Source organism: Cyphellophora attinorum (genome assembly GCF_001299255.1).
Source record: "Cyphellophora attinorum strain CBS 131958 chromosome Unknown Contig19, whole genome shotgun sequence".
In the NCBI taxonomy this organism is placed as follows: Eukaryota; Fungi; Ascomycota; class Eurotiomycetes; order Chaetothyriales; family Cyphellophoraceae; genus Cyphellophora; species Cyphellophora attinorum.
This window is the reverse complement of record NW_017253247.1, coordinates 277,961-304,987: the sequence shown is the minus strand read 5'-3', so window position 1 is coordinate 304,987 and position 27,027 is coordinate 277,961. Positions and strand designations below refer to the sequence as shown.

General features: G+C 54.0%; 12 protein-coding genes across 12 annotated transcripts; 5 read left to right on the top strand and 7 right to left on the bottom strand.

The window, feature by feature from the left end:
* Nucleotides 1–227: 227 nt before the first annotated feature.
* AB675_12083 (uncharacterized protein) lies at nucleotides 228–1,232 on the bottom strand (the record flags this gene model as incomplete). Its single annotated transcript, XM_018140985.1, has 1 exon — nucleotides 228–1,232. One exon carries the CDS (start codon nucleotides 1,230–1,232, stop codon nucleotides 228–230), a length of 1,005 nt encoding a protein of 334 aa, XP_017998231.1.
* Nucleotides 1,233–1,825: 593 nt separating this feature from the next.
* AB675_12082 (uncharacterized protein) lies at nucleotides 1,826–2,992 on the top strand (the record flags this gene model as incomplete). Its single annotated transcript, XM_018140984.1, has 2 exons — nucleotides 1,826–1,842; nucleotides 1,891–2,992. 2 exons carry the CDS (start codon nucleotides 1,826–1,828, stop codon nucleotides 2,990–2,992), a joined length of 1,119 nt encoding a protein of 372 aa, XP_017998311.1.
* Nucleotides 2,993–3,222: 230 nt separating this feature from the next.
* AB675_12081 (uncharacterized protein) lies at nucleotides 3,223–3,532 on the bottom strand (the record flags this gene model as incomplete). Its single annotated transcript, XM_018140983.1, has 2 exons — nucleotides 3,223–3,269; nucleotides 3,385–3,532. 2 exons carry the CDS (start codon nucleotides 3,530–3,532, stop codon nucleotides 3,223–3,225), a joined length of 195 nt encoding a protein of 64 aa, XP_017998282.1.
* A 1,117-nt stretch (nucleotides 3,533–4,649) lies between these two features.
* Nucleotides 4,650–5,453, top strand: AB675_12080 (uncharacterized protein; the record flags this gene model as incomplete). Its single annotated transcript, XM_018140982.1, has 1 exon — nucleotides 4,650–5,453. One exon carries the CDS (start codon nucleotides 4,650–4,652, stop codon nucleotides 5,451–5,453), a length of 804 nt encoding a protein of 267 aa, XP_017998358.1.
* A 541-nt stretch (nucleotides 5,454–5,994) lies between these two features.
* Nucleotides 5,995–7,392, bottom strand: AB675_12079 (C-terminal-binding protein; the record flags this gene model as incomplete). Its single annotated transcript, XM_018140980.1, has 5 exons — nucleotides 5,995–6,131; nucleotides 6,214–6,792; nucleotides 6,879–6,961; nucleotides 7,015–7,226; nucleotides 7,345–7,392. The coding sequence occupies 5 exons, from the start codon at nucleotides 7,390–7,392 to the stop codon at nucleotides 5,995–5,997; spliced, it is 1,059 nt and encodes a 352-aa protein (XP_017998293.1).
* An 824-nt stretch (nucleotides 7,393–8,216) lies between these two features.
* AB675_12078 (Double-strand break repair protein mus-23) lies at nucleotides 8,217–10,547 on the top strand (the record flags this gene model as incomplete). Its single annotated transcript, XM_018140979.1, has 1 exon — nucleotides 8,217–10,547. One exon carries the CDS (start codon nucleotides 8,217–8,219, stop codon nucleotides 10,545–10,547), a length of 2,331 nt encoding a protein of 776 aa, XP_017998321.1.
* Nucleotides 10,548–10,968: 421 nt separating this feature from the next.
* AB675_12077 (putative feruloyl esterase B-2) lies at nucleotides 10,969–12,578 on the bottom strand (the record flags this gene model as incomplete). The annotated part of the gene is made up of 2 exons (XM_018140978.1): nucleotides 10,969–12,356; nucleotides 12,410–12,578. The coding sequence occupies 2 exons, from the start codon at nucleotides 12,576–12,578 to the stop codon at nucleotides 10,969–10,971; spliced, it is 1,557 nt and encodes a 518-aa protein (XP_017998216.1).
* A 543-nt stretch (nucleotides 12,579–13,121) lies between these two features.
* Nucleotides 13,122–16,583, bottom strand: AB675_12076 (putative ATP-dependent helicase HRQ1; the record flags this gene model as incomplete). Its single annotated transcript, XM_018140977.1, has 1 exon — nucleotides 13,122–16,583. The coding sequence occupies one exon, from the start codon at nucleotides 16,581–16,583 to the stop codon at nucleotides 13,122–13,124; it is 3,462 nt and encodes a 1,153-aa protein (XP_017998341.1).
* An 817-nt stretch (nucleotides 16,584–17,400) lies between these two features.
* AB675_12075 (uncharacterized protein) lies at nucleotides 17,401–21,120 on the top strand (the record flags this gene model as incomplete). The annotated part of the gene is made up of 6 exons (XM_018140976.1): nucleotides 17,401–17,748; nucleotides 17,819–18,187; nucleotides 19,224–19,404; nucleotides 19,450–20,041; nucleotides 20,091–20,387; nucleotides 20,436–21,120. The coding sequence occupies 6 exons, from the start codon at nucleotides 17,401–17,403 to the stop codon at nucleotides 21,118–21,120; spliced, it is 2,472 nt and encodes an 823-aa protein (XP_017998267.1).
* A 141-nt stretch (nucleotides 21,121–21,261) lies between these two features.
* Nucleotides 21,262–22,151, bottom strand: AB675_12074 (3,2-trans-enoyl-CoA isomerase; the record flags this gene model as incomplete). Its single annotated transcript, XM_018140975.1, has 2 exons — nucleotides 21,262–21,892; nucleotides 21,973–22,151. The coding sequence occupies 2 exons, from the start codon at nucleotides 22,149–22,151 to the stop codon at nucleotides 21,262–21,264; spliced, it is 810 nt and encodes a 269-aa protein (XP_017998403.1).
* Nucleotides 22,152–22,320: 169 nt separating this feature from the next.
* AB675_12073 (Acyl-CoA synthetase family member 3, mitochondrial) lies at nucleotides 22,321–24,207 on the bottom strand (the record flags this gene model as incomplete). The annotated part of the gene is made up of 6 exons (XM_018140974.1): nucleotides 22,321–22,780; nucleotides 22,838–22,962; nucleotides 23,015–23,512; nucleotides 23,574–23,657; nucleotides 23,711–23,880; nucleotides 23,943–24,207. 6 exons carry the CDS (start codon nucleotides 24,205–24,207, stop codon nucleotides 22,321–22,323), a joined length of 1,602 nt encoding a protein of 533 aa, XP_017998322.1.
* An 827-nt stretch (nucleotides 24,208–25,034) lies between these two features.
* On the top strand, nucleotides 25,035–26,952 carry AB675_12072 (putative transporter; the record flags this gene model as incomplete). The annotated part of the gene is made up of 7 exons (XM_018140973.1): nucleotides 25,035–25,332; nucleotides 25,383–25,466; nucleotides 25,515–25,825; nucleotides 25,918–26,235; nucleotides 26,284–26,565; nucleotides 26,618–26,869; nucleotides 26,902–26,952. 7 exons carry the CDS (start codon nucleotides 25,035–25,037, stop codon nucleotides 26,950–26,952), a joined length of 1,596 nt encoding a protein of 531 aa, XP_017998242.1.
* Between the last annotated feature and the right edge of the window lie 75 nt (nucleotides 26,953–27,027).

Below are 27,027 nucleotides of genomic sequence, written 5' to 3'. Positions count from 1 at the left end.
CGAGATGTAATTATGGGAAACAAAGGTCTAAAAGATGGAATGGGCGGGGACGAAAATTCCGATAGCGATGAAACACCAGCATGAGCACAGCATTACATAACATTTTCCAGCACCCTATTTCCTACGAGCTTGCTTGTTCACTCTGTAGCTGAACGAAAGCGTTGAGTTGGGGTATCTCACTCCATTTGGGATTCCTGGCTAGATCCCATGCTTCATAGCAACCAGACCTACAGCGCCGCGGGCTTCTCATCATGCACGACCAACCTCTCCGCACGTCCAATCAACTCCTCATAAACTGTCCACGCCAGCGCACTGCTAACCGCCTTCCGCCCCATCCGCAATCCCAATCCATCAAAAAACGCCTTCACCCCGTCCTCCGCCAGCATCAGCCGCGTCGCTTTGACCATATTCCCGTATTTATGCGGGAGGAGCTGCAGGCGGGTCTTGACTGCATCGAAGGGGTTGGTGATTGTGGTGGCGGTCACGCCGGCGAAGACGCCTGAGGCGGCGTTGATGGCTGGGTTGGAGAGCTGGAGCGTTGGCGTGCTGAGGCCGAGATCTAGGCCTGCGCCGCCGGTGCTCGTGGATGTGTGCCTCGAGGAGCCAAATGTGCTTGACAAGTAGGTCTTCGACGCTTCGTAGAAGACGACGTACAGCCCCGCGTAAGGCGCATCGCGGACAGCGGTGGCGCCGAAGCCGGTGAAGAAGCCGCGCAGGCCTTCGCTGCGGTAGATGTGGGAGGAAGCGGAGAGGAGGGATTTGTAGTTGTACATGTCTGACTCGTAGCGGACTTTTATTACTGTTACCGGCATGAGGACCATGCCGGCGAAGACGCGGGCCGAGGCGCCGGTGAAGAGATTTTGCGTTGAGGAGAGTTTCGGGAGGACGCTGCTGGAGGTTGTTGTTGCGCCGGTGGTGAGGGCAGTGTTATTTGCGACGAGTTGGCGCATGGTGGAAAGAGTGGTGAAATACAGCGCGGAGCCGAAGCCTGTTCGGAGCGCAGAAGGGACAGTGCCCCGCCATAGTGAAGTTATGGGGTGTGGTCCGGAGAGGATGGAGCGGAGAACGGGCAGGAGGGAGGTGCTTCGAGATTGTTGTACACGGGTCTTGAGGAGGTCGGCGGGTTGCAAGAGGACGGCGGAGGATACGCCGCTACCTAGGCCGGCGAGAAAGTGGAAGGTCGGATGGGCTTTCTTGGTCGATCTGGCTTTCGTGGCGGCGCCATCCGACATAGCAGTAGTGGGCTTGAAGCCTCAGCTTGGTCTGGATGGGTGGCTGCGGCGAGGTGGTATATGTGACGGTGCTGGCGGCTGCGGTAGCATCGTGTGCAGGGCTCACGGCCTGTTCATAGTCAACATTGACGGACCACCGACGGATGCCACATGCACAGTGTGGAAAGCGAATACGGATCAGGTGCAGGACAGGTCAGGGAATTAAGGACTTCGCGAAGATGAAGCGGATATAAAAATGTCGATGAAGTCATTTCATTGGGGAATCATCCTTGCCCAGTTACAAAAGCATCCGGGCACAACCGCTGCTCTCGACTGGCGCGTCCAAACAATGAAGCAAATGGCTCGTCTGGTGCGTGAGCAGTAATTCAATCAACTAATGCGATATTAGAAGGACCCTCGTGAATGCACTGGCGGGTGACTGCGAAAGGAACCGAACTTGCTCAAGGGTACGGCGTGCAGAAGGAGCGGATACGCAACCGCCACGGTTGCCTTTTTTGCCTCGTTGATATCGAGAATTCGTCCTCGAGTCTTCGACATTTGCTACTGAAGATGAGGACGAGGGATCGGAATCACGGCTTCTCGCTATCACAATCATGACTCTACTACAGAGGTTTGTACTGAATGCTACTTGCCTGGGTTTCCACTGATCATCTCAAAGCATCAAGCCGTTCTGGCCAATCTTACTGACTTTCGTGCTTCCCCGAGCCATCGGCTACGCTCGAGCGTTCAGAGTGGCATATCGGACGCGACCACAACCACGGCCACTTCCAGCAAAAGCGAGGGTCTCTGTTTCGCTCCTGATCGGCGCAATATGTTTGTTCATAGTCGCAGCAGGCTCGACACTTGGGACTGCTCGGGTCAACATCTTTCTACTCACGAATTCGAGACTGGCCAGTTCCACAGACGTGCTCTTCAACCGCCTCGCGACCATGAGACAGGGCCAAGCACTCACTGGGCTTGACGAGCAGCTCCGAGAAAGACTCACCAGCAACACCATGCGGAAGTTGTATCTACGTTTTGGGCCAACGACGATTGTTGACTGCCCTTTCTGCATACCTTCAGATCCCTCCACATACCTACTTTACCACTTTCCGCGGAACGTGGTGCAACCACATCTCCTGAACGTCGGTATACTCGGACTGGCGACATCTGCGACAGTATCAGGAATTGATGCAAGCACCTGGCGATTCTACACGCTAGTTGGGGCCCTCCTCATTGCAGCATTTGATGCTTGGTATACGAGCACTTATGATCCAGTCATTGACGCGAACATGCCCAGTCCTGCAGGCCTCTTCTGGGTGCTCGCAGTGCTCCGGCCACTCACACTATGTGGCTACGATGCTGTCGTGGCCTTCGTCATCTATGCTTCTGCAACGAATCGATTCTTGCTCTTCTCCGGCCCAGCCAGAGATCCCAAGATCGTTCAGCAGCAGATCACAGATCAGATCAACAAGAGCGGCATGGCGATGTCGACAGCAGCAACCAAGATGCGAGCAACAAATCTGGCTCGCAATGCCGTGGTCAGAAACACAGATCTGAGGCAGTCGGAAGATCAGTACTGGCAAAGGATTGCTGAGCACGAAGGGCCACAGGATCTGCGCTCCGGTGTCTTCGAAGACGAAGAAGTGCAAGCGGCGCTTGCTCGAGCCTACGGGAGTGGTTCGGTTCAGGTGGACAAGATCCGGAAAGAGGCAGATGCTTTCGTCCGGGGCGTTACGCAGAGCTTAGAGACCCCGGTGCAACATGCTCCGTCGCAATGATAGAAGGCTTCGTTTTAGCAGGCCCAAGTCAGCAGCCTATGCATTGTTATGTGGACTTCTTCCATCTATCTCCGGCTCCATCGCAGCAGGTGCTTTTCCAACGCCGGTCGCTAAGTCTGAATATGCTGGGTACCGTAGCCTTTGATGTTCTCCGAGTCGGAAGCAATGATTTTCGCAGGCTATCTTGCTCGACGAGCGCATCCGCGGCATGGTCGACGGTGTGTACGGTGCTATTTCTTCTTCGGCGCAGCTCCGCCCTCTTTTGCTTTCGCCTCAGCTGTAACAGCAGGTCAGACCAGATCAGTGCATGTGGGCGCATATGGAACATAGATCGTTTTTTCACTGATACAATGACAAAAGGGTCCTGCGCCTTCTCGGCACGTCGTACCTACCTTTGGCTTGTTTCTCGCGCATTATTGCGGCCTGAGCCTCCTTTGTTCTCGCAAACTCGGTACCACTCTGGGTGTTCTTGCTCTTCGCAGCCCCTTGCGCCGCCAGATTCTTCTCTCTTGCCTTTTCCCGCTGATTTCCGCGAGTCATTTTGCGGTGTGTAACGCTTCTGATTCGAACTGTTCCACGATGTACTCGATTTGATATTCAAGGACAGCAGAATGCGATTCCTTGGGGCAAGTGCGGTGCACGTTTGATAGTACTTGTACTTTCTAAGATTTGGTGGGAGCGGTCAGGCTGCGGCAAGGCTGAAGCTCCGATGTTTAGCCGAAGATCCGCGCTTTCACAGAACGCCGGCCCATGTTCTTTCACACGATCACGTATAACACATCCAGAGATGCCTTCGCAACTGTATCAGCACGATGCTCGCCGGAGAACATGTCACTATGAAGCATTGTCGCAGCTCGAATCCCGCCCCGGACAGTGTTCCGCAGCCGCGCTTAAACGCGTCCGTGAGTAGGGTCTTCGACGTGTTTCAGGTTCGACACGTTCAGTTGGCAGGACAATCTGGACCACTCGATCACTGCCGGGGTCGCCTTGTTGAAGACGACTCTAATCTGACAGACAGCAGTGCAGTGCGCCGATCCCAACATTGACTGCACATGTGGCAAAAGTCAAGCTTCGCACCTCGATTCTGATTCTCATCCTCTAAGCCTGTCTGAAACATCGACCGCAAGACCGTCTGGACGTCCAATGGCACAGCACGAATTCGCTGGTACCTGTTCATCCCACAACGCTTCTCAGAACGCGGTCTGACACTGTGGTCTGGCCGTCCTCGAGCGCCGATCTGATGAGCTTGAGCGGCCGAGATCAGTCTTTCACCCAAGCTTGTCATAATTGGCCAGGTAGGCCGTTTGCCTCAAGTTCTTGCCTGTCCGAACATTGTCTCTGTTGGACTTCTATTCAACAAAGCCTTTGCACAGGCACGCGACTGCCCATTGAACTGCCCGTTGTTGGTGATTGTTTCTATTCATTGTTTTCAAACTATTCATTGTAACTTCAGACAACGAAATCCTTCTTGTCTTAAATATCCCTTTCATGCCCAACTGTCTCCGACTTGACCACGAAACGCGCTTCCTTGATTCCACACCTACACCACTACAGAAGACTTCGAGTTGACCTCGTCTCTGCAAAGTACAGCGACACATAATCTCCATCAACCTATCTACTCAACCATTACATGTGGCTTCTAGTCGCTAAACTCGCCATGCGCTTCTTCGGTACCCGAGGTGGCGGCGGCAAGGCCAATGTCGCAGGCGCTGGCTATATCGTGCTCGGAACCGTCCGAGTCATGAACATCATCTCCCTCCTCACAGTCATCGGCGGCTCAGGCGTCTTGCTGGTCAAGACCTTCTCCATCGAAGGCTTCAGCTTCTTCGCTGCGCTCAGCCATGTGCTGCGCATCCTGGTCTCGGTCTTCCTCATAATTTCCGAACTCAACCTCTTCAAAGCATACTTCAGCCGCAACTGGCCACTCTTCAGTGCCCGGCACGGCTTCGTCATGCTCGGTCTGATGCAGCTGTTTCTCGGCATCACCATCTTCAGCGAGCTGTCCCACCGAGAAGCTCGCCAGGCAAAGCTCACGATGCCTTTCTGGCGTCTCACTCTCGCTGCTGGCATTCTCATGACTATCATGTCCGTCATCAACATACTCTGCTCCTACATCTTCCGCGACAACCGAGCTGGTGTCACAGCGCGAATGGTCCGGATGCACGGCGCAGCAGCGGCGAGCAAGAACCAGCACTACGATGAGGAGTCGACCATGGCCTCACCACACCCCAACCGCGCCACACGCTATCGCGAATTCTTCCTTGGTCGGTCTAAGAAGAACAACGGCGAGAACCGCTCCAGCCTTCCAGACTACGAGAGCACGCCGAGACGAGGCATGAATATCTCCAGCCCGATTAGCCCGGCCGCAAGCAGCAAGTACAGCCACTATCACGCTAGTGATGGTCCAATCAGTCCAGAGGCTGCGATCCATCCTGCAGAGCGGCACGGCAATATGATCTAATCTGACCACTGCTGCGCGCAGGCTTAAGGTCGGATAGAAGAGTAGGCGTTGCAGGAGTTGACGGATAACGAAAAAGATACCACAGTCATTTAGTACAGAATTTTCATGGGAGAAGTCGGACCTTCCTAACACGCAATTCTGTCGATAATCTATCTTCGACTGAGGGCGGCCTCAATAGCAAAGTACACATAATCACAGATCATCCAGGTTCTACATCATTTTCCCTATTTACATGCAATCCTGATCTATATGCCCAGTTCTTTTCCCGCCTGTGACGTTCACTCGGAGGCCGCCTAGCTGAGAGCTCTTGTCAGTGCTCCCCTTCTGTAGCTTGTCAACAACTTCCCCATCGCGTCTGCGGTCCGCGTAACTCAAGCCATGTAAGCCTGTAGCTGTGATGTACTCCAGCACCATCACTGACTTAGCTCCTAGTTCTTCGGGCCTGATCTTCTCATGACTCTTGCTGCCACCTCGCGAATCAAAAAGTTGCATGCAACCTGGAACAGAAGTATTTCCATTATTTTTCAACAAAAATGAACTTCTATTCCATGGTGGGCAGAATGATGTTGCTGTCCAGCCCATCAATCAATACATCCTTCATCGTCTGTGCTGACTTGACCCGGATGTCGATGAAGCTGCCCGGGCTGTAGAATGCGGTGTGGCAGGTGATCACCATTCCTATATCACCCAAATTCGTCAGCCCTTACGGTCTTCTCACCTCATCTGCTCACCTGGAGGGAACTTTAGGCAGAATACTCACGACCACTCAACCACTCCTCCTTCCTCCTATACGCCTGTATCAGACTATGCGCCGGCTCCGGAATCGGCTCTTGAGGCAATACATCCAGCCCCGCACCACTCAATATATCCTCCTTCAGCGCCCTCTCCACGCCATCCAAATCCGCACACTCTCCCCTAGCCGTATTCACCAATATGGATCCCTTGGGCATCAACTTCAACAAGTCCCAGCCCACCAAGCCCCTGGTCTCCCTCGTACACGGGCAGTGGATACTCAACACAGTCGACCGCCGGAACAGCTCCTTGATGTCCTTCGTCCGCTCCAACCCCAAGGACTTGTCGGTGCCGTTGGGCTTGTAGGGATCGTAGAAGAGCACATTCCAGCCGAACGCTTTGGCGCGGAGTGCAGCGGCGGTGCCGATGCGGCCGAGGCCGAGGACGCCGAAGGTCGTGTTCTGGATGCGGGCGACGAGGGGAGAGTCGATGTACATGAAGGGGGCGACGTTGGGTTCGCGTTGGGCGTCGTTGTGGAGGAGGATGCCTCGGCGGAGGGAGAGGGTCAGGGCGAGGGCGTGGTCGGCGATTTCGGCTGTGCCGTAATCTTTTCGTGGGTGTTGGTGTTAGATTGTGGCGAGAGGGGTGCCTGGTGTTTGGGTATGGACAAGAAAGGGCGTGGGGCATGCTTACCGGGCACGTTGCAAACAATGACCCCACGTTCAGCCAGGGCTACGCGGTCGAGGCGGTCATAGCCTACTCCCATACGCACGAAGCTGAATATATCGTCAATGCTGATGGAAATTGAAAGGCAAGGCTGTGAACATACACCTTCAGGTTAGGGAAGAGAGCAAGATCATCTCTCGTAAATGACATCTTGAGGACCATGATGCCATTGACTCGGTCTCTGAGTGCCTTGTCCATGTCTGTCCATGGTCGCATGTCGTTCACTCCTGTGGGCCATAGATCTGATTGGATGTATTCGACTTCATAGTCGTGTGTTGGGTCTTCTCGGAACAGCTTCTGCTCAACGACATCGTCCTATGAATGAATCGGTGGGTAAGTGAAGGATCCAGACAGCAGCAACAACTGTGATCTCTTGTCTTCCCCCATACTGACACCATCATAGCCACGGCAACAGCGACTGATCTGGACTTACGGGGTACAAGCCATCTGCTTGGACAATGACAAAGTTCGGCTTCGACATTGCGGATTTCCAATGCACACCCTCTGTTGCTGCTACAGTCTACCGAACCCAACCTGTCGGACACGTGTGGTCTTTGCGAATACGTCTGATACGGTGAAAGTCAAGGCCCGGTATGCACGCTTGGTATTTTGGTGGGTATATGCAACTCCAAGACTTTTCGTCACCACCCAGTGAATCTACAGATCAGAACCCGGACCGAGAATTGCGCGAACCGGACCGTCACATTGATGGAACTTATATAGAAGAGAATACTTGGCCAAGATTCGCACGCAGCGCAGTAGAAATGGTTGTCTTGTGGTGTACTCCTGCCGAGAACCGGCGAGCGGCATCGTCGGCGTGGGATCCGAGGCTCAAGTTTGGGGGAAGTTGGGGTTGCTTCGCTGCCGACGGTGGGGGCTGCCATGGGCGCCTTGTGCTTCAATATTAGGTTATTAGCCATTGCCAGAGGGACACTAGACGAGGCATTTTCATGTCTATTCAGATGTTAAATTGTCTGACAAGTCTAGGAGGCCTGAGGACTGTTGTTGAGCACCAGGAAGGAGCGTGACATGTTGAGCGTGATGTATTCTAAGGTTGCCAACATACTAGGCCTGCGAAACGCCTCTATTGCGCAGCAGGCAACTTTCTTGATGGTTGCCTTGGAACTTCCACACTCGTTCACATTGACATTGTGCTTGTGCTGCATTTGAAGCCAAGTCATGGTGATGCTGCTGTGCGTCACGTCCGCTCTTTTGAATCTGCCGACGCGTCCGACTTTGCTGTGAGGATTTCAGCGACCACTCCGTTGCGTTCGTGCTTTCAATCTACATCATTCAGTGATTGCCATGGCTGACACTATCCGAATCCTTGTCGCCACCGACAACCATGTCGGCGCTCACGAACGCGATCCGAACCGCGGCGATGATTCCTGGAAGACCTTCCACGAAATCATGGAGCTGGCCAAGGATCGAGAAGTCGATATGGTCCTCTTAGCAGGCGACCTCTTTCACGAGAACAAGCCATCACGAAAGTCCCTGTACAACGTCATGAGATCGCTACGGATGAATTGCTTAGGAGCTAGACCGTGCGAGATAGAGATCCTCAGCGATGGCTCGCAAGCATTCGACGCGACCTTCGACTACGCTAACTACGAAGATCCAGACATCAATGTCAGCATTCCCGTCTTCTCCATCCACGGAAACCACGATGACCCAACTGGAGACGGCCACTTCGCAGCACTCGATCTTCTTGCAGTGTCTGGTCTAATCAACTACTTCGGACGAGCTCACGAGTCAGATAGTATTGAGGTCAGACCAGTTCTGCTGCAAAAAGGAAGCACGAAACTCGCCTTGTATGGACTGTCCAATGTCAGGGATGAAAGACTACATCGTACGTTCAAGGATGGCAAAGTCACATTCTACCAAGCTGGAGCCCAGCAGAGCGATTGGTTCAATCTCATTTGTGTACACCAGAACCACCATCCACGAACCGACACGAACTGGTTGCCAGAGAACTTCCTCCCGGAATTCCTGGACCTCGTCATCTGGGGCCACGAACATGATTGTGATATTGAGCCTACTGTCAATCCAGAGATGAACTTCAAAGTCATGCAACCAGGATCAAGTGTTGCCACCTCCCTTGTGCCCGGAGAAGCAATCCCGAAATACGTATCTATCATTTCCATCACAGGCCGGGAACTGAAGACGGAGCCTATTCGTCTGACCACAGTTCGCCCTTTCGTCTACAAAGACATTGTACTCGCACAAGACAAAGTAGCTGTACGAATTAGCAATGATGACGACCATCGCACTAAGCTCACCGCCCATCTGATCGAGATTGTCGAAGGGATGATCAAAGAAGCAAAAGAGCAGTGGAAAGAGTCACAGGCAGAAGCCGGCCTAGAGTCATCCCAGACTGAACCACCTCTACCTCTTATTCGTCTGCGAGTCGAGTACACGGCACCCAATGGCCTTGCCAAGTTTGAGGTCGAGAACCCACAACGCTTCAGCAACCGCTTCCAGGGCAAAGTCGCCAACACCAACGACGTCATCCAATTCCATATCAAAAAGCGGACTGTTGCGACAGACCGCGCCGCCAAAGACGCCAAACGTGACGAAGAGATCATGGCGCGCATGGCTCTGGACAATATCCGCGTGGAGCAGCTGGTCAAGGAGTTCCTCGCTGCACAATCCCTCAAGATCCTACCACAGAAGCCCTTTGGGAACGCAGTCAATGACTACGTCGAGAAGGACGACAGAGGTGCACTAGACGACTTTGTTGCCACGAGTCTCACAAAGCAGATTAGCGAGTTAGGGAAGTTTCGCGAAGAAGTTGATGATTCTGACGAGGGAGATGATATTGTGGCGCAGATACAGCAGGTCAAGGACGAGATCGAAAAGCAATACGCCACGCAGCTGGACAAGGTGCGCAACAAGAAGCGGTTCAAGCCTGCGCCGCTAGGCTGGGACTCGGATGAGGATGGACCTTGGGTTGATCAGCCTGCTGCGGTCATACATGAGTCGAAAGGAGGGAGTGTAGATCAGTCAGACGAGTCCGACGAAGATGGCACCCCAGCGCCACGTGCTGCCACTCGAGGTCGGGGACGTGGTCGAGGTGCGAGAGGAGGACGATCAGCCGCCGCCGCTACAACTCGAGGTCGTGGTGGCGCAACAGCACGAGGCAAAGCAGCCACCGCTGCGAAGGCCACGAAGACCACCAAGTCACGCAGCCGGCGCCAAGTAAGCGATGACGACGATGACGAGGATGAGGATGAAGACGTACCTATGCTCGATAATGATGATGACGACGAAGAAGACGAAGTTGCAGCACAAGACGAAGAGTCTGACTCCCAAGCCATGTTTTTCCCTTCGAATGGCCGCAAGACTACACAATCGTCCAATGGTACTACTGCGTCACGGAAAGCAGCCGCAACGACCACGAAGAAAGCTGCGCCAGCCAAAGCTACCAGGAAGACGCCGGCGAGGACTGCAGCTAAGGCTTCGACTGGCACAGGTAGGCAGGGAACCCTGAACTTTAGCGCAAGTCAGGCGAGTGTTCTCGGCACAAGGAGTGCTACGGGCAAGAAGGGGAGCAGGGATGATGTAGAGAGTATTGAAGATGACAGTGACGGGTTCGAGGAGATGCCGAGTCAGCCTTTCAAGGGACGGAGACGTTAGTCCAGACAAACGAAATGTCTGGGGATGTATCAAAAGATCGTCGAAGATGTCGGTACAGTGAAGCGAGAAGCTCCGGTGCGAGCTCGAGTGTATCAAAAATTCACGAATTTCGAAACAATAATTTAAAATGACCATTTCTATGAGGTTCCAGCGATTGGAGAAGTTGAATCTCAAATCTGAACTCTGGGACTGGAGTCCAGGCTTGAAGTTCGGTCTCGCAACGCGGGCTTGAGGCTCTAGTATCAAGACCAGCAGTCACGTTCAGAGGTGTATTTCGGGACTGAATGCCACACAAGTGGGACAGTCAATCAAGCCGCAAAATATCTCGAGCGCGACAGGTCGGATATCAAAGAGATTCGAGTTTGACGTGAAGACACTCGTTCTCACGAGAGACGCATTTATGCATTACTATCGTCTTCCATCAGTAATAGACAGCAGCATCAGAGCACGCCCAGCTATCCACACTCGTCGCATTTCCACCCAAATACTCAGCGACCCCAGGCCATCTACACACCGGCCGCTCAAACGCGATCCCACTACTCGGGCTGTCACCCACGAACTTTGTCCCAACAACGGATTCTGGAGCAGGTGCGGTGCCTTCCACCCACTCCACTAGGGACCAGATCATGGAGTGATCAGCATCCGTGGACGCAGGTAGTACACCACCCTGTCCAGCTCCATCAACAACCCATGCCCCCGGACCACCAGAGCAGTGACCCATGCCTGGAATGGTGAATAAGCGATAGAAGTCCTCAACTTGTCCACCGCGTCCAGCATCAGAGTAGTAAGCGACGAGCTGATCGTACCAAAGCGCTGCGTTGTACACAGGTATGAGGGGGTCAGAGTAGCCATGGTAATGAATCACTTTGCCACCCCTGCCCTGAAAGGCTGTCATGGCGGCTGGATCCACAGCATTCGCCCCACCGGGGTTGATCTCATCGGCGAGGGTCACCGTGGCAGGTGGAATGGTACTCCAGTCCCAGGCGCTATCGTTCACGACCGCGTAGCCGTAGAATATTGGTCCGAACTGTGGGACGGGCTGGTTCATAATGAAGGAAAAGCTTGCTTCGCCGCTGTATGAGATGCCAGGATTGATCAGCTCGCCGGCGTCTGTGAGCCAGGGTCTGTACATGCGCTTGAGATTCTCGATTTGGGCGCCGTTCATGCAACTCGTTGAGTTTGTGCCTGGCTGGCCGCAGAGAAGGACTTCCGGCTGGAAATTGCACCGCGCCGGATTCATGATGATATTGTCTTTGACGCCATCTATGCTGTCGCACTGCTGGAGGACCGCTGCTGCGATGACTGGCCACAGACTTGCTGGAATGAAGGCGGGATTTGAGCCATTCTGTGGGTACTGTTGCAATGCGACGTACGTCTGCCAGGCGGCCGTATGTGTCTGCCATGGGATGGCGGAGCTGACCAAGACGCCGTCGAAGTCTTCGGGATACCTTTGCGCGGCATTAAGACCTTGCCGTCCGCCAGTCGAGCACCCTGCGTAGTATGAATGCTCGGCGGCATCACCATAGTAGAGCTCCACAATTTCCTTCGCAGCAAGCGTACTGATGTGCAATGCACGATGACCCCAGTCCGTCGCCGCAGCAGGAACACTCAGCCAGCTCCCATTCCCTGACGTAGACTGATGTCCAGTATCTGTGCTCATAGCCGCAAAGCCCTTCCGCAGAGACCAGACAAGATCCGGGTAGTTGACGCCGCCTGCGAAGCCTCCATTGCCAACAGACATGAATCGTCCAGTCCAATTTGACGGCAGCCAGACTTCAGCATGAGCGGTGCTGGCATTGGTGGTGGCTACTGTGAAGGCCACTCGGCAGGCGGCTGGTAGATTGGTCTGCCGAGCATTGTACCAGGTTCTGCTGTCTGGCCTGTGAAATTTGATCCAGCGGCGATGTCGACGGCGAGGTCCACGCCGCCAGAGACAGTGGAGAAGGTGGCATTAGCTAGTTGACTGCATAGCGCTGCAGCTTGGCAATGCAAAACGAAGCTGAGGACCAGTCCAAGCACACCGAGAAACATCTTTGCGACTATACCTACGCCATGGCATCATGGCTGCGTGCTCTTGGTCTTGTATTCCCATGCTTCGGCTCTAGATCGGGGCTGTCATCATCGACAGTATCTCATATCTCGTCCAATCTCGTCTAGGCCAGGACACGGCGATAAGACCAGCAGGGCAATGACCGAGGATATCTGGGATCGCTCCTGCCTGTTGTGGTGTACCGGCATCATGTACCTGCGCCGCGTACCTGCGTCCTGAGGCCGGGTGATAATATACCGTACGTTCGTGTTCGCGACATTTTCACACTTGTCAAAGTGATCATGTTTCCGAATATTTACGCACGATGTACTCCCGAGACCGCCGAGGCGGACCCTTAAACGCGTCGATCATCCGGTCTCGTGAAAGACCAAACTACGAAATGTGATGCTCAGCCTATTCAGCACTAAGTCGAGAGTCTAGACGTCAAGGCAAAGCAGTACCAGTAAACGTCTGGCTCTGCACATTCGTTATCGTCATACATGAGCCTGCTTGCAACTCTACAAGCATTTGAGAGAGGCCGGTCATCAATCCTCAGGCTCGTCCTTGATCACAATCATCTCTTCTTCCGATTTGACCCATCGCCCATCATCCGCCCTCATTTCGACCCTCCTACCGTGGGCTCCCATAATTTCCGTTGCTGCAATGACGGTCTCTACGCCCTCGGGCACTCTCTCCTCCTCGCCCTCAGGCAACGCATCGACGTCAATATCGGCCCCAATCAGCGACTTCAAGATCACACCTGCCCCTGCTTTGCTCATGATCACGTTCTTTTCCTTACAACGCTCGTCACAAATACACTCAGTACAGCCTTCCACGCAGTGACACTCGCCCACCCGCAGCACCGCCTTCTGGAGGAGCGTGTCGATGAACTCGAAAGCCTTGGCCGCTATGCCACTGCCCGCTGCACCACCTTTGGCATCGTAGAAGGTGAGTCGAGCTGGTCGCTTCCGCTGTGTGTCTTTCTTGGCGAACTCCTTCAGCGCGTTCTTACACTCCGTGCGCACATCTCCTGGCATTGACACCACAAATTGCGGCATAAGGCTCATGATAGCATGCTCGGCGGCGTGAATCGCAGCAGCCAGGTTCATGCGCTTGGACTTCAGAATCTGTAGAGCAAATTTGGGGACATCGATCCAGAGACCTCTGCTGAAGATAATGATAGGTGGGTTGTCGACTGCCACAGCATCGAGAATACGTCGTCTGGCGTCCAGTTTGAAGAAGCCAAAGACCACAGCATGGACCTTGATGCGCCCGAAATAGGCCTTTGTGAGCGATTGCTGGCTCACGCGTCGCACCTGTTCGGTCTCGATGGGGTCCACGTCGGTAAAGTCTCGCTGCTGAGTCGTCCAGTCGACCTTCACCAGCTGAACTTTGGCGATCTTGCGTTCTGGGCTGAACTCTTTGACCATGTACGTCCGCCCTTGATGCAGGAAGATGCCACCATCGTAGAGCGTGAAGAAAGCACGAGAGGCTTCGACTTCTTCGAGAACAAGATTCTGACCGTGTGTGATGTCAACCACGGCGAAGGAGTCATCTTCAGTGTCTCGAATAGAGACGTGCTTGCTTGGAATTGGCCGGAAACGTGGATGCGTGTGATAGAAGCCATGCTCGTCAGGGTCGCCGAGACGGTCGGCGCAGATCTGAGGAAGTTGGGAGCCCAGGAAGCGAGCGTCTTCGGCAGGGACGATGGGCATCTCATAGGCGGCGCATTGGATGTGACCCTCGACGACAAGCTCGTTCGTGAGATCGACCTGTAGTTCGCAGTTGGGTTTGGTGAAAAGCTCATCAGGATTGGCCATGAAATGCTGGTCGACAGGAAAGCAGTCGCCAACAAGCACGGACAGCGAGTCTCGGTTCCGGCGACCTGCACGGCCGGATTGCTGCCGCAGATTGGCTATGGTGTAAGGAAAACCCATTGTGACGACAGCGTCAAGGGATCCGATGTCGACGCCCAATTCAAGAGCCGTAGTTGCGACAATACCCATCAACTTTCCAGAGAACATTTCTGCCTCTATCCGGCGTCGATCCTGAGCAGAATAGCCACCTCGATAGCCCATTACCAATGCAGCACAATGTGGCCGCTCAATGGAGTTGAAGTATGCTCGGACCGCACCCAACAAGACCTCGCACTGCTTTCGAATGCGGCAGAACGCGATGACACGCACACCACGAAGGATGAGCTCTGACAGCAACCGAGCAGTCTCGTAGAAAGCGTCTCCACGGCCAGATGTTGGATCGCCAGGGTCTTTGTACGGAGTGTTCCAGCATACGAATTCTTTCCGACCGGACGGTGAGCCGTCAAAGTCGATGAGCTTGACATTGTCCAGGCCAAAGATTGTCTTCATATGCTCTTCGGGGTTGCTGACTGTGGCAGAGCAGGAGATGAACTTGACTTTTCGATTTCCAACAGCAGCACAAATCCTTCGAAGGCGTCGCATGATGAAAGCGACATGTGCTCCAAACATGCCGTTGTAGACGTGAAGTTCGTCCACTACGACGTATTTCAGGTTTTGCAAGAACGTTCGCCAACCGCTCTCTTGAGGAAGTATCGTGATATGAAGCATATCAGGATTCGTGAAGATGATGCGTGCTTCGTCACGTATCAGGTTCCGCTCCGCCATGGGCGTGTCACCGTCGAAGGTTTCGACCATAATATCGCCAAGGTTGGGCAGGTAAGTCAGAAGCTCTTTCATCGCTCGGCGCTGGTCCTGAGCTAGAGCTTTGGTGGGGAAGATGTACATTCCTCTACTCCTTGAGTCTTGCTCTAGAGCGTGGAGCATGGGGACTTGATAGATCAGCGACTTGCCAGATGAGGTGCTAGTAGATGTGATAACATGGCGACCGTCATGTAGAGCATTGATAGCTTCAGCTTGGTGGGAGTAGAATTGGGTGATGCTTCGAGTATTGTACAGTGCGTTAACAAGACTCTGGGAAAGTGGGAACTTAAGCTCGCCGTAGATAGCTTCCTGAGCCTCGAAGACTCGATGACCATCAGGCACGATCTGGTGGGTATACCAGTCCATCTCTGTAAGCTCTTGCACGATCTCAGCAATCGACTTCCGGTCTTTTGGGATCGTCTGGGATGGCTTCTGTCCTGGTCGCGGTGACGAAGGCCTACTGATCGCCGGCCTCGGTATGTATTGCTCCTTCAACTCCAGTATCTTCTTGACAGGGTCAGTGTCATCTTCAGCACACTGATTTAAGAAGCCATTAATAGCAGAAGTGATCTTGACATTTCGCTTCTCAATCAGTTTCAGCATCGACTTCTGACTGAAGACTGGCATCTTCAACTCTTCGTTGCGTAGTTTCTGTGTCGCTTTGACCGCCTCACCTGTCTTCGGGTCACGTACTTGTCTCTTGAGATCGCCATCTACGAATTCGAAGAGAAGCAGCTCCTTCGACTCGCCGTTATTGTCTTCGTTCTTCGTACCGAACCAGTCTGCTCGACCGGCACTGATGTCTCCGCCCTCTCCAGCAAGCGTGACAGCGAGCATATCCTCGTCAACGTATGCGAATGTAATTGCCCGAGGCACCAGCGCCTTGACTTGAGCGACATCGGCTTCGATCAGCGGTCTCTTGATGTGGCCCTCTACCGCGGACTTGATGTTGTCCCAGGTGGTCGCGAAATGTTTTCTGGTCGCACAGAAGGTGTGCACTATCGACAAGGCTCGATGCAGGGCAGCTAGGTACTTGAAGTGGTCGGGCCAGGGTATGGTCGACTCTACCAGATCGGTGGAGGAATTTCGCCTCATCGTTGGTGGGCGGTAGCCGCCTGTTGGCAGAACCCTTCTCGCCTTCTTACCGCCATCTTTCGTCTTCGTTGGAACCTTGGTAGTCGTCGTAGCAGGTGCTTCTGGTTGCCCGGTCTCGTTCTCTCCATTCTCGGCGTTCTCAACAGACTCTGCAGCTGCCAGGGCTGGTGTGCGTCTTTTCCGCTTGCGGTTGATGACCTGATTTGACACAGACGCGGCCTGGATTTTGGCCATGCTCGTGTATGCGTCTGGTCGACTGGCCAGCAGTCATGTGTGAGACCAGAGGTCAGATCAAATCCATCGTTAATTTGGCCCTAATAATGCAAGCACGTCGACGTCATTGACACGAACACGCAACAACGCGTAGATCATTTCGCGTATTACTTAAGCACGAACTTCCCAAAGACCGATGTACCGGTCTTACCCCTACCTCGTGTTTTGCGTTCACTTGCAACGCTCAAACAATACGCCAACGATGCGAATCGATCGCGCGGTTGTCGTTGAAACGTTGCATTAGTGAAACTCGCGGACTAACTGGTGGCCTTCATGCTGCTTAGGACGCCTCGACGCAAAGGAGAATAAACTCGATGCACACTCGAAGGCGACAACAGGACCTCAAGCGTCAATAATGCCTGCAAGGATTGTGCAAAGTACGTCTGCCCTGTCGCTCATTCGCAGCGAAGCACCAGCTTCCAGATTTATCGGTGCCTTGACCCAAGCATGCCGCCACGTATCTCACTTATGTGACGCGCGCAGGCAGACCATGCAGACCTGGCCTAGGTCAGACAAGTCGCTGAGATGACAACGCAGCTCTCGCGAGGGGAAAGAACCTCTTCAGGAAAGCGCTGGATTGTCAGGTTTTACTTGTCCCAACCTGCCCTCGTAGGTTTGGTCTTGTGTAGTACGAAGCTTTCGGCACTGGATCTTCCTATTACGCGGAATTCGCTATATCCGCAAAGCCTGATATGATCTGCACCTATATAGCGCTAAGCCAATCTGCTTCAACGCAATTTCGAGCCTGTTGTCGTCAATAACCCAGCCAGACGTTGCAATGTCCACGAGCTTCGGCGCATTGGTAGTGTTCGGCTCTGGCCCGGGCGTTGGTCACGGTATCGCAACGCTGTTTGCGGAGCGCGGATTCGCTAAGATCATCATCTTGTCCAGAGACGCCGATCGCTTAGCGAAGGAAGCAGACAAGCTTCGGTCCCTGGGCAACGGTCCTGAGGTCAAGGACATCGCAATCGACCTAGGCAACCCAGAAAGTGTCGAAGTAATACTCCAAAAGGTGCAGCAAAGTCTCGGAGACACTTTGCTCGAGTGCGTCTTGTACAATGCTGCAAGGACGGGGAAGAGCCATTTCTTTAATTTTCCCTCCGAGAACCTGGAGAACGATCTCAAGGTATGCACGCCTAGTCCCTCGTGAGCCATCGCTGCAACGACACGTGATCCTCTAACAGCCGTCACAACAGATTGCCGTCATCAGCCTCTACAAAGTGGCGCAGTGGGCCATACCTCACATGCTCCAGACAGCGACAACATGTGCACGCAGTCCCGCCCTGCTGGTGACCAGCGGCCTGCTGGCGACACAGCCTGCGCCTGCCATGTTCTCGCTTGCCGTTTGCAAGTCAGGCCAACGCAGTCTCGTCCAGTCTCTGCATAAGGAATTCGAGACTAAAGGGGTGCATGTTGGCTTGATCACCATTGGCGGGAGCGTGTCGGACAGCTCCAAGGTCACGAACGCAAGGAACATCGCGGAGGAGGCGTGGAAGATGTTTGGAGCAGCTAAAGGGCAGGGTCAGTTTGAGGCGTTGATGATGGATCCGGCATATTTGGAGCACGTTCGTAATAGGGAGCGTTGACTTGGAGACAAGCTTGGCTGAATATGCGCGGGTGTCGTGCTGTCACGATACGACTGAACTATATTGGCTAGGAATCTTTTGAACGAGCATACCCAGTTCGCATGCTCGTCCAAATGATTGGCCTCAGGGGCTACCCTGCCTGCAATTGGGCGATGCTTGCCATCGGGTCCGACTTCTAGCTGATCATCCTGTTTCGCAGCAGAAGGCTTTCATTCGCCATTCAGTTGGCCGATCGGCGAATCTGATGTTTTTGACCGTCCACGGCATCACAACTGGAAGCAGATGACAAGGGCTCAATCATACACATACTTACCTGTAGAGAATAAGATACTTAAGTACCTATACCATCAGGCAGTCAAAGTCTTGGCAGATGCTAGCTAAGCGACACCCAGGCGCAGGAGCGCTTGGACAAGGAGTTGCTACGGGGGTTAGGTGATTACGAGCGAGCAAGCTTAGAGCAGCCCCTGTGAGATAGACTGATGGTGAGACATATAGCTCGAGTTTGCCACTGTCCCTCACTTCGGTCTTGATAGCAGTAGAGCATTGTTCATAAGTAGTCAACGGCAACTGCCCGGGAATTCTTCCTCAGACGAGTGCGGGGGATGCCTAGTAGTAGGTAGGAGGTACGCTTGCCAGTGTTTGGCGGCTGATGAATGTCTGCCCTTCCCAATGACATGCTTTTCCATACCTAGTTACGACGAAGCTTGTCATACTCGCAATGACTGCCTCCATCATGCTGGCCCACAGCACGAACTCTCAAGTATCCGCGCCAGCCGCTGAATGCAAGGAACTCTGGGACACCTACTCAATGTGGTATCGCTCTGCTGTCTCATTACAATCACCAATGTAGAATTACCTAGGTATGCATCCACGACTCAGGCGAACTTCACGAGCATGCGAGCAATGCCGCCAATCACGCCGTCGGTGCGACTCTTCATATCCATGTCAGCAGTGTGTGACACTAGGAGTTCACTGCGAGGTTCGAATGAAAGCACGACCAAACCGACAACGACAGCAGCACACTGCGGGGAGCCCAGCGACTGATGGCGGCCTTGATGTCAACCATTCGAACAACTCCAAGCCACAAGACTCAGGATGGGAGCCATCTGTCGGTAGAGCAGTCGAGACAAGGCCCAAGGTCGACGTGTACGAGCTGACCAAGGGCCTCGTTCAAGACGTACTACAGAGACAACATGGTAGCTCTGTCTAGTTCAGCTGAGACGTCGAGCTAATGATCGCAGGCTATAGCTTCGAATGTATGCTGGTCGAGCCGCATTCTTCGGTTCATCAAACGACCCAGAGCTCTGCCCCAACTTCTAGAGCTACGATCGAGCAACTAAACCTACCACTAAGTTTGTCCCACGTCAAGCATTTGTTGGAGCATTTCGACAAGATCATGGGCTGGCCCAATCCTGGACTCGTCGACACTAGGGACCTACTGATGACGGCTCGCGCCTACTTGGCGCTCATGATCGATATTTCAGCCGAAGGGCTATCAACACTACTGAAAACGACACGTTTGCCGATGGACTCCACGGCTTTGTTGTTTGCAGCTCTTGCGCTCGGCGCTGTGGCGAAGGGAGATCTCAACCAAGGCAGATTCTATTTTGACACTTCTCTGGAGATGGCCAAACTTTTCGTCAGTCAGCAGACGCTAGATCTGTGCCTCGCGTACTATCTGCAGCACTTACTCGCCCTCCGATTTGGCACCTCAAGTTATGCGCAGGGAATCATGGCTCATGCATTCCTAGTGGCCCATCATTTGGGAATACAGCGCAATTCGCACGGCAATCCTGGCTTGAGACTCTTTCTCCTCATCTATATGGCAGACCAGTACGGCAAGTGACTATGATTGATGCTTCCCACATTGACGTCGCTGCAGGTACGGTTCGACCCAGCAGAACACCGAGCCTCTAATTCGGGCATCAAGTATTGATGTTCGCACTTTCGAGAACCTGGCCGAAGCCGAGCCTCACCTTCAGACGTTGATTGATCTGGTCACAATAAATGGATATGTCATTGAACACTCTTATCGAAACACTGTTCTTACCGACGATGAGATCAGGGCTCTTGAAGCAAGAATTGGTGAGCTATGCGCTCATCGAAAACGTCCATTACAGTCGGACAGTGGAACTTTCAAGTCAAACTACGACCTGATTGCATATATACACATGATGTGGTACGTGTGCTCGATGAGACGAGTGTCCTTGCTGATCAAATATCCCAGCTGCCGCCTGAAGCTACGGGTGCCTGGCCTCGCTACACAGTCATCGATTATCGCCTCCATCTCCACCTGTGTACACGCGGCACAAGGAGTGCTTGCAGGATATCACCAGCTCTATCGACCAATCTTGAATGTGCTATGTGGCGCACATTCCATGCAACAGAAAAGTCTCCCAGAGCAGCTTGCGACGCCCAACGCAGCATCCCTTGCGGTGACCTGGAGACAGGTTCGGAGAATAATGACTTCTACCTTCGTCATCATCTTCGCATATCAACACGGCGAACTTCTCCACGATGATGCATCACGGTTTGTGGCAATGACGAGATTGCTGCTTGAATACCCCCGGTGGAGGTGGGGTGGCAAGCTTGACGAGCTCATCCAGACACTGCATGACATTTCAAATCTAGCGAACCTGGCAATTGTGAAGCAACTGCGGGCTCTATTGCCAGAGCAGAGTGAGCAATTTCTCCAGCACCTGGCCGCCCGTCAACCTCTTCTACCGAGTGAGACCTCCATCGTGGGTCAGAACGGACAAGACATCCCTTCCAATCACTGGTCTGCAACATGTTGGCCTCCCATATACGACATGCCGTTCGAGTACGACCTACCCGACTTCGGCAACGGCATGCAAGCAGAAGATGTACAGCAACTCTGGAGCAGCATTTGGAATCCTGCCGACGTCTTGTGAACACTTCGTGCTGTGAACCCTCCATGATCTACCTTGTCAGAGACTCGATATCCGTGATCCAGAATGGCGTTCGAGGCACTCCCAAGCGACAGGCCGCCAGGGTACGGACATAATCGAAGCGCTCTACTGAGTTGCCTCAAGCTACAATTTATGGCGCTTTTCTCCCTTCTGCAGCTTGCGAAATTGCTCCTGAGGATAACCTCGCTGAAGCGCTTCCACGCCCCCTAACAGCTCCCGGACAGAATGAGCGTCGTATTCGACCCGCTCAGACCGCAACATGATCTGCTTGGTCGCCAGAACGCTCGCAGAGCTCAGATGCGAGCCGAGCAGTCCCACACAAACTTCATCGTACACTCGCTGCGTGAACTGTTCGGCATCGCCCCCAAGCGCGTCAGCCTCAAAGACACCATTCACAAACCCACTTGCGACCAGTCGATCGATCGAGATCTTCCGCGCCATTAGCAACGCCTCGTTGGCTAGACTCCTTCCCATGCGGTTGACCATGGACTTGGTGGCGGCCCCTTCGACCACGACGCCGATAGAGTTGAACGCCGCGAACAGGTACGTGTGGGGTGCGGCGTAGATGAAGTCTGAGTGGGAAACGAGCGCAGACGCCAGGCCCGCCACGGGACCGTTCAATGCCGTGACGAGGATGTTAGAATGCGAGTAGAACGCTTGTGCCAGGTCGAGGATGTCGGCCATCTCGTGTACGTGGTGGCGTCGGCTGTCGTCGTGGCTGGGACCGTCGCGGGTCTCGTTGATGTCAGCGCCTCTGTGGTTCAGAAAGTGGGCGTCAGTTAATCGGAATATTTTCGGCGACAGTTCACGTCGTGAGCAACAGTTCTGACCTACGAAGAGAAGAAGCGCCCAGTGCCTGTTAGCAGGGTGATGTAGACGTTTTGCTGCTCCGCGGCGGCGCGCATGTGATGGCCTAGCTGAATACGAATGTCTTTCGTCAACGCACCCAGCTTACTGGGGTTATTAATCGTGATGATGGCCACGTGGGCCTTGTATTCAAGCGCGCAGGACATTATCCCGGAGCCAGCAGAGAACGGCTAGAGAAGAAGGGAGAAATATGGCACGCATGGCCAGGGCAATAGCCCCTCTTATACCCATCACTTGCACTCAGCCTCGCGATATCGGATCTACGCGTGATCTCTACAACTCTAGCCTAGAGCGAGTGCTTCTACGAATTCTTTACTACAGCTTAGCACTCCGCTGTTGTGGAAAGCACTGCTCCCGCAGCGCCTTCTTCTGGACCTTGCCCATCGCATTCCTGGGCAACTTCTCCAGCACCCTCAACTTCTGAGGTAGCTTATACGCCGCCAGCTCACTCCGTAGGCACTCCCTGATATTCGCCATCGTCAGCTCCGCGGCTTTGCCCTCCACGGGCACGCAGACGGCTGCCACTGCCTCGCCCCATACCGGGTCCGGCACGCCCACGACTGCGACCTCTTCGACGAACGGCAAATGTAGCAGCGCAGTTTCGATGTCCAGGCCGGAGATCTTGAAACCGCCGGACTTTATAATGTCGGTGCTGGCGCGACCCTGGATGAAATAGGCGCCGGGATGAGTGGCGCGTGTGAGCGCCAGGTCACCTGTGCGCCACCAGCCGTCGGGCGTGATGTCTTTTTCTGCGGCGCCGGGCTTGCGCCAGTATCTACGGGATATTTTTAGTCTGCGGTTGCTTGACGTAGGTGAGTCGTGTGGAACTTACTCTTGCATCTGACCGCCGCTCTGGACTTGTATTTCGCCCATAATGTCTGGGACATCCGTCACATCGCGCCCGTCTGCTGCTATCAGACGGGACCTTACGCCGGGGAGCGGCCAGCCAACACTGCCCTGTGGACGAATGAATGTTTGCTACGCGTTGGAAATGGCATTAATATCTCACCTGGATGCGTCCCCCGTCTGCCAGCCGCTCCGAGTGCGTGATTCCAGTTTCCGTCATGCCGTATCGCTCCAGAAGCAGATATCCCTTTGCGATTCGACTCCAGGCGTCTCGGATAGGAGCTGGCAATGCTGCTGAGCCGCTGATAGCCAATCGAAGCCGGCATGCTGCATTCGTTGCTTTAGTCGCTTTGACGGGATCGTCTTTGTAGTTGCGGTCATAGTGTGCTATCATTCGCACCCAGATGGTCGGCACCGCCATAAAGACGGTGATAGGAGGGCGTGTAGGGTCCATCATTCGACCCCAGATAAGGTTCTCGTTGAATTTGGCTACGAATTCGACGGTCGCGCCCGTCCACAACGGCAGCAGCAATGACAAAAGCAGACCGTGCCCGTGATGGAGTGGAAGCGTATGGAGGATGCGGTCCTCGGAAGTCATCTGCCACGCTTCCGCTAAGGAGTCGAAGAGGAATGCATAAGACTTTCCTGTGTGAACCACCCCCTAATTGAGGAGATGGTGAGCTTGCTGAGATGTGAATGAGGCTTCACCTGATGGCGCTTACCTTAGGAGGCCCCGTCGTGCCAGAGGTATATATTATGATGCCCGGATTCTCATCCGCCAGGCCAAGTTTCGTGAAGTCCAACGTCTACAGACCAGGTCAATGTGGCTCCTTCAATACAGCTTCCGGAGGGCCCTGACCGTTTGTGGCACTGCTTCCGCTGGGATTTGTGATATGTCAATACACGTCCGGCCAGCCATGAGCGGCTGGATTTTGCTCCTGAAACTCGAATGATAGATGATAAAGTCCTGGTCGGAATCGTTCACTGTGTGTGCCATCTCCAGCGGCGGATGACTTGAACATATCGGCACTGGTGGTGATTGGTCAGTATAGCGTTTTCAAAGCATCAGAAGGTGTATGCCGCTCTCGTACCAACAATTGCGCCGACGCTCCACACGGACAGCAATGCAGCGACGAAGTCCAAACCCGGCGGCGCAAGCAGACCAATTCGGGCACCAAAGAGCTCTTTATTGTTGTGTTCGGCGGCGGTTATGAAGCGTTCGCGGAAGACGGTTAGCCGTGTGAGAAGGTGCGAGTACGTGTGGTTTCTAGGTGGGCGAGACGCGTCGATGGGGTCGACCACGGCTACACGGTCGGTGGCGGCATAGGACACCAGTTTGCGGAAGTATGATGCCATTGCGTGTACTGCAAAGATCGGTCATGGAGAGGACGTTAATGGGCTGAGCTGAATGAATCGTACAGCAGCAGCATCGAGGAGCTTTATCTTGCAGTATTTGTTGTCGAGACCCGAGTGCTGCCACCGAGGCTACCCAGGCCGCTTCCTGGGGTCAGGGTGTCCAAGGAAGTAAGTGAGGTTGACACTTTTGGGTACATGTTGAGGGGGAGCTGCAGGCGCCAGGGAGCAGGAGTTCCGACCATGGAGACCTGGGTTGAAGCATCGAGCGCATACTCGGCAATGAACGGTGCCCCTGAGACATGCGCTGAAGATTCGCGGTGGCACAAATTTGCCAGTGCCGAAGTGCTGGAGGTACGGGTTGGAGGATATAGAGGAGGAAGCGGATATCCCAGCAGACGTATATCCGTATATCCGCACATCCACACGATCCCACCACCAGCGCCGCCGCCACTGAGCGTCCAGACGAGGATGTGGACAAATCGTGGAGTATGCGCTGAACTCTTTCTCCTCGTCCACTGTTCTCGACCAGTCACTGTCTCCGCATCGCAGAGCTGTGAGCAAGCCCATCAATGCCAAGCATCCGCCTCTCCACGGAACGAAAAGAGTAGACCAAGGTACCCCGTGTTCGCCAGCATCCACAATCGGGGTATAGACCATCCAACGATGGATACTCCTGATATTATAGCACAACGAGACCTACGCTCTGGTAGTGATTATAGCTATAAAGTCAGCCTCGATCCTAGTCCTCTGCGATCAATGTCTTCGATCTCGTGTCAACCTCCCAATCAGTGGTTGGCAGTCAATCATTTTCAAGCTCATCCCAAGCCATGGCAGTATCCGATGAGAAGACGACGATGACAACCACTTTGGAAGCAGCGGCAACCTCGCGTGACATCAAAGGTGGTAGCTTCTCTCCTGCCGCCTCCACCGTCGAACACGCAGAGGGAGGCACAGCCAAAGACACAGCCAAATGGGTCGAGAACGGCCTAGTCGAGCGCGAAGCTCGTTTCATGGCCACGGTCTCCGAGAAAGAGTCCAGTCGCATCTATCGAAAGGTAGACCTTCGTGTCATTCCGATGCTCACCGCGTTGTATTTGATCGCACATCTTGATAGAGCCAATCTTGGTGAGTTGATGCCGTGTTGATCCAGGAGGAAAAGCTTATCATGTATGCAGGAAATGCAAAACTCGAAGGCCTCGAGAAGGATCTCGGTATGGTCGGCAACGACTATAACATCGCCGTGTCAGTCTTCTTCATTCGTAAGGATGCTTCCTTCCCGACTTACCTACCAATCTGAGATCATATAGCCTACATCCTTTTCGAGCTGCCGAGCAACATGGTCCTCGCCCGGTTCAAGCGTCCATCGCTCTATCTGAGCATACTCGTCACCGGATGGGGCGTCTCCGTGCTTGGCTCGGGTTTCACAGACAGCTTCGCCGGCCTTTGCGTCTGCCGCTGTCTTGTTGGCGTCTTCGAGGCAGGTTTCCTCCCTGCGGCTTTCTGGTTGATATCCCAGTGGTACCCGCCCTACCGAGCACAGTCTCGGACAGGCATTTTCTACTTCGCTGCCGCTACCTCTGGTGCATTCTCGGGGCTCCTCGCTGCGGCCATCGCTCAAGTACGTATACCTATCAACCTGGGCCGGGCGAGACATCGGTCTTCCCGCTTCAGGTTCTTTCCGACACTTGTTTTGTCTGACGGGTGCAATAGATGGACGGCCTCGCCGGCAAGGAGGGCTGGCGGTGGATTTTCATTATCGAAGGATGCCTCAGCGTCCTCCTTGGACTAGGAGCGTATTTCCTCTTGCCTGATACCCCAGCGCTGTCAACTAGCTGGCTCGCTCCCGAGGAGATCCGCTACCTGGAGCTGGTCTTCCGCGCAACCAGGGGCAGGAACGCTGCCACTGGAACAGGACAGGAAAAGCCGAAGAAGAAGGTCAATTGGAAGGCTCTGCGTGCCATGTTGACGGACAAGAACCTCTATCTGCAAAGTATGATTGCAGCTGGATCATCGCTTCCGAACAACGGTGTAAGTCTTCTCTCGCTCGCCCACACAGTGACGATCTAATGTGCACAGATGAAATACACGCTTCCGCAGATCGTGAAGAACATGGGCTATACGTCAACCAAGGCTCAGCTTCTGTCGGTGCCACCGTTCATGGCTGCTGGTCTGATGACGATTGTATCGTCGTTCTGGGTCGACAAGCGGCGGTCCAAGAAGTTGCCACTCATTCTACTCTGTCAGTGCATGCTGTTAGTTGGTTTCTCGGTTCTCTTCGCACTCGCTCCTCATATCAAGGACCATATTGCCGTCTGCTATACCTTCGTGGTCATCGCGTGCATGGGCATATATCCAATCGTGAGTATCATCTCTCCATTACCCTGGGGTCCAGTCCTCACATGACTTGTAGGTACCAGCAGCGTCGACTTGGTGCATCAATAACCTCGCCGGCCCCGAAAAACGAGTGGCGAGCATCGGTTTCTTCACCACACTTGCCAACCTCGGAGGCTTCCTCGGGAGCTGGGTCTTTCTCAATACCGAAAGTCCGGCCTACCCGACCGGCTTCGGCACGTGCCTCTCGTTTGCCGCCGTCGGGATCATCTGCTCCCTCACCGTGGAGTGGACGTACAAGCGGCACAACAAGAAGTGGAGAGCTTTTCGCGTGAGGAGATTGAGCAGATGTACACGGCCGAGCAATTGGAAGAGATGGGCGACCGCAGTCCATTGTTCAAGTACATTCTGTAGGCAGACAGCGATTGCTTCATGCGGTGGTCAATAGCATGTGGCCCCACCGCTCTTGCGTACGGGAAACGGAGTCGG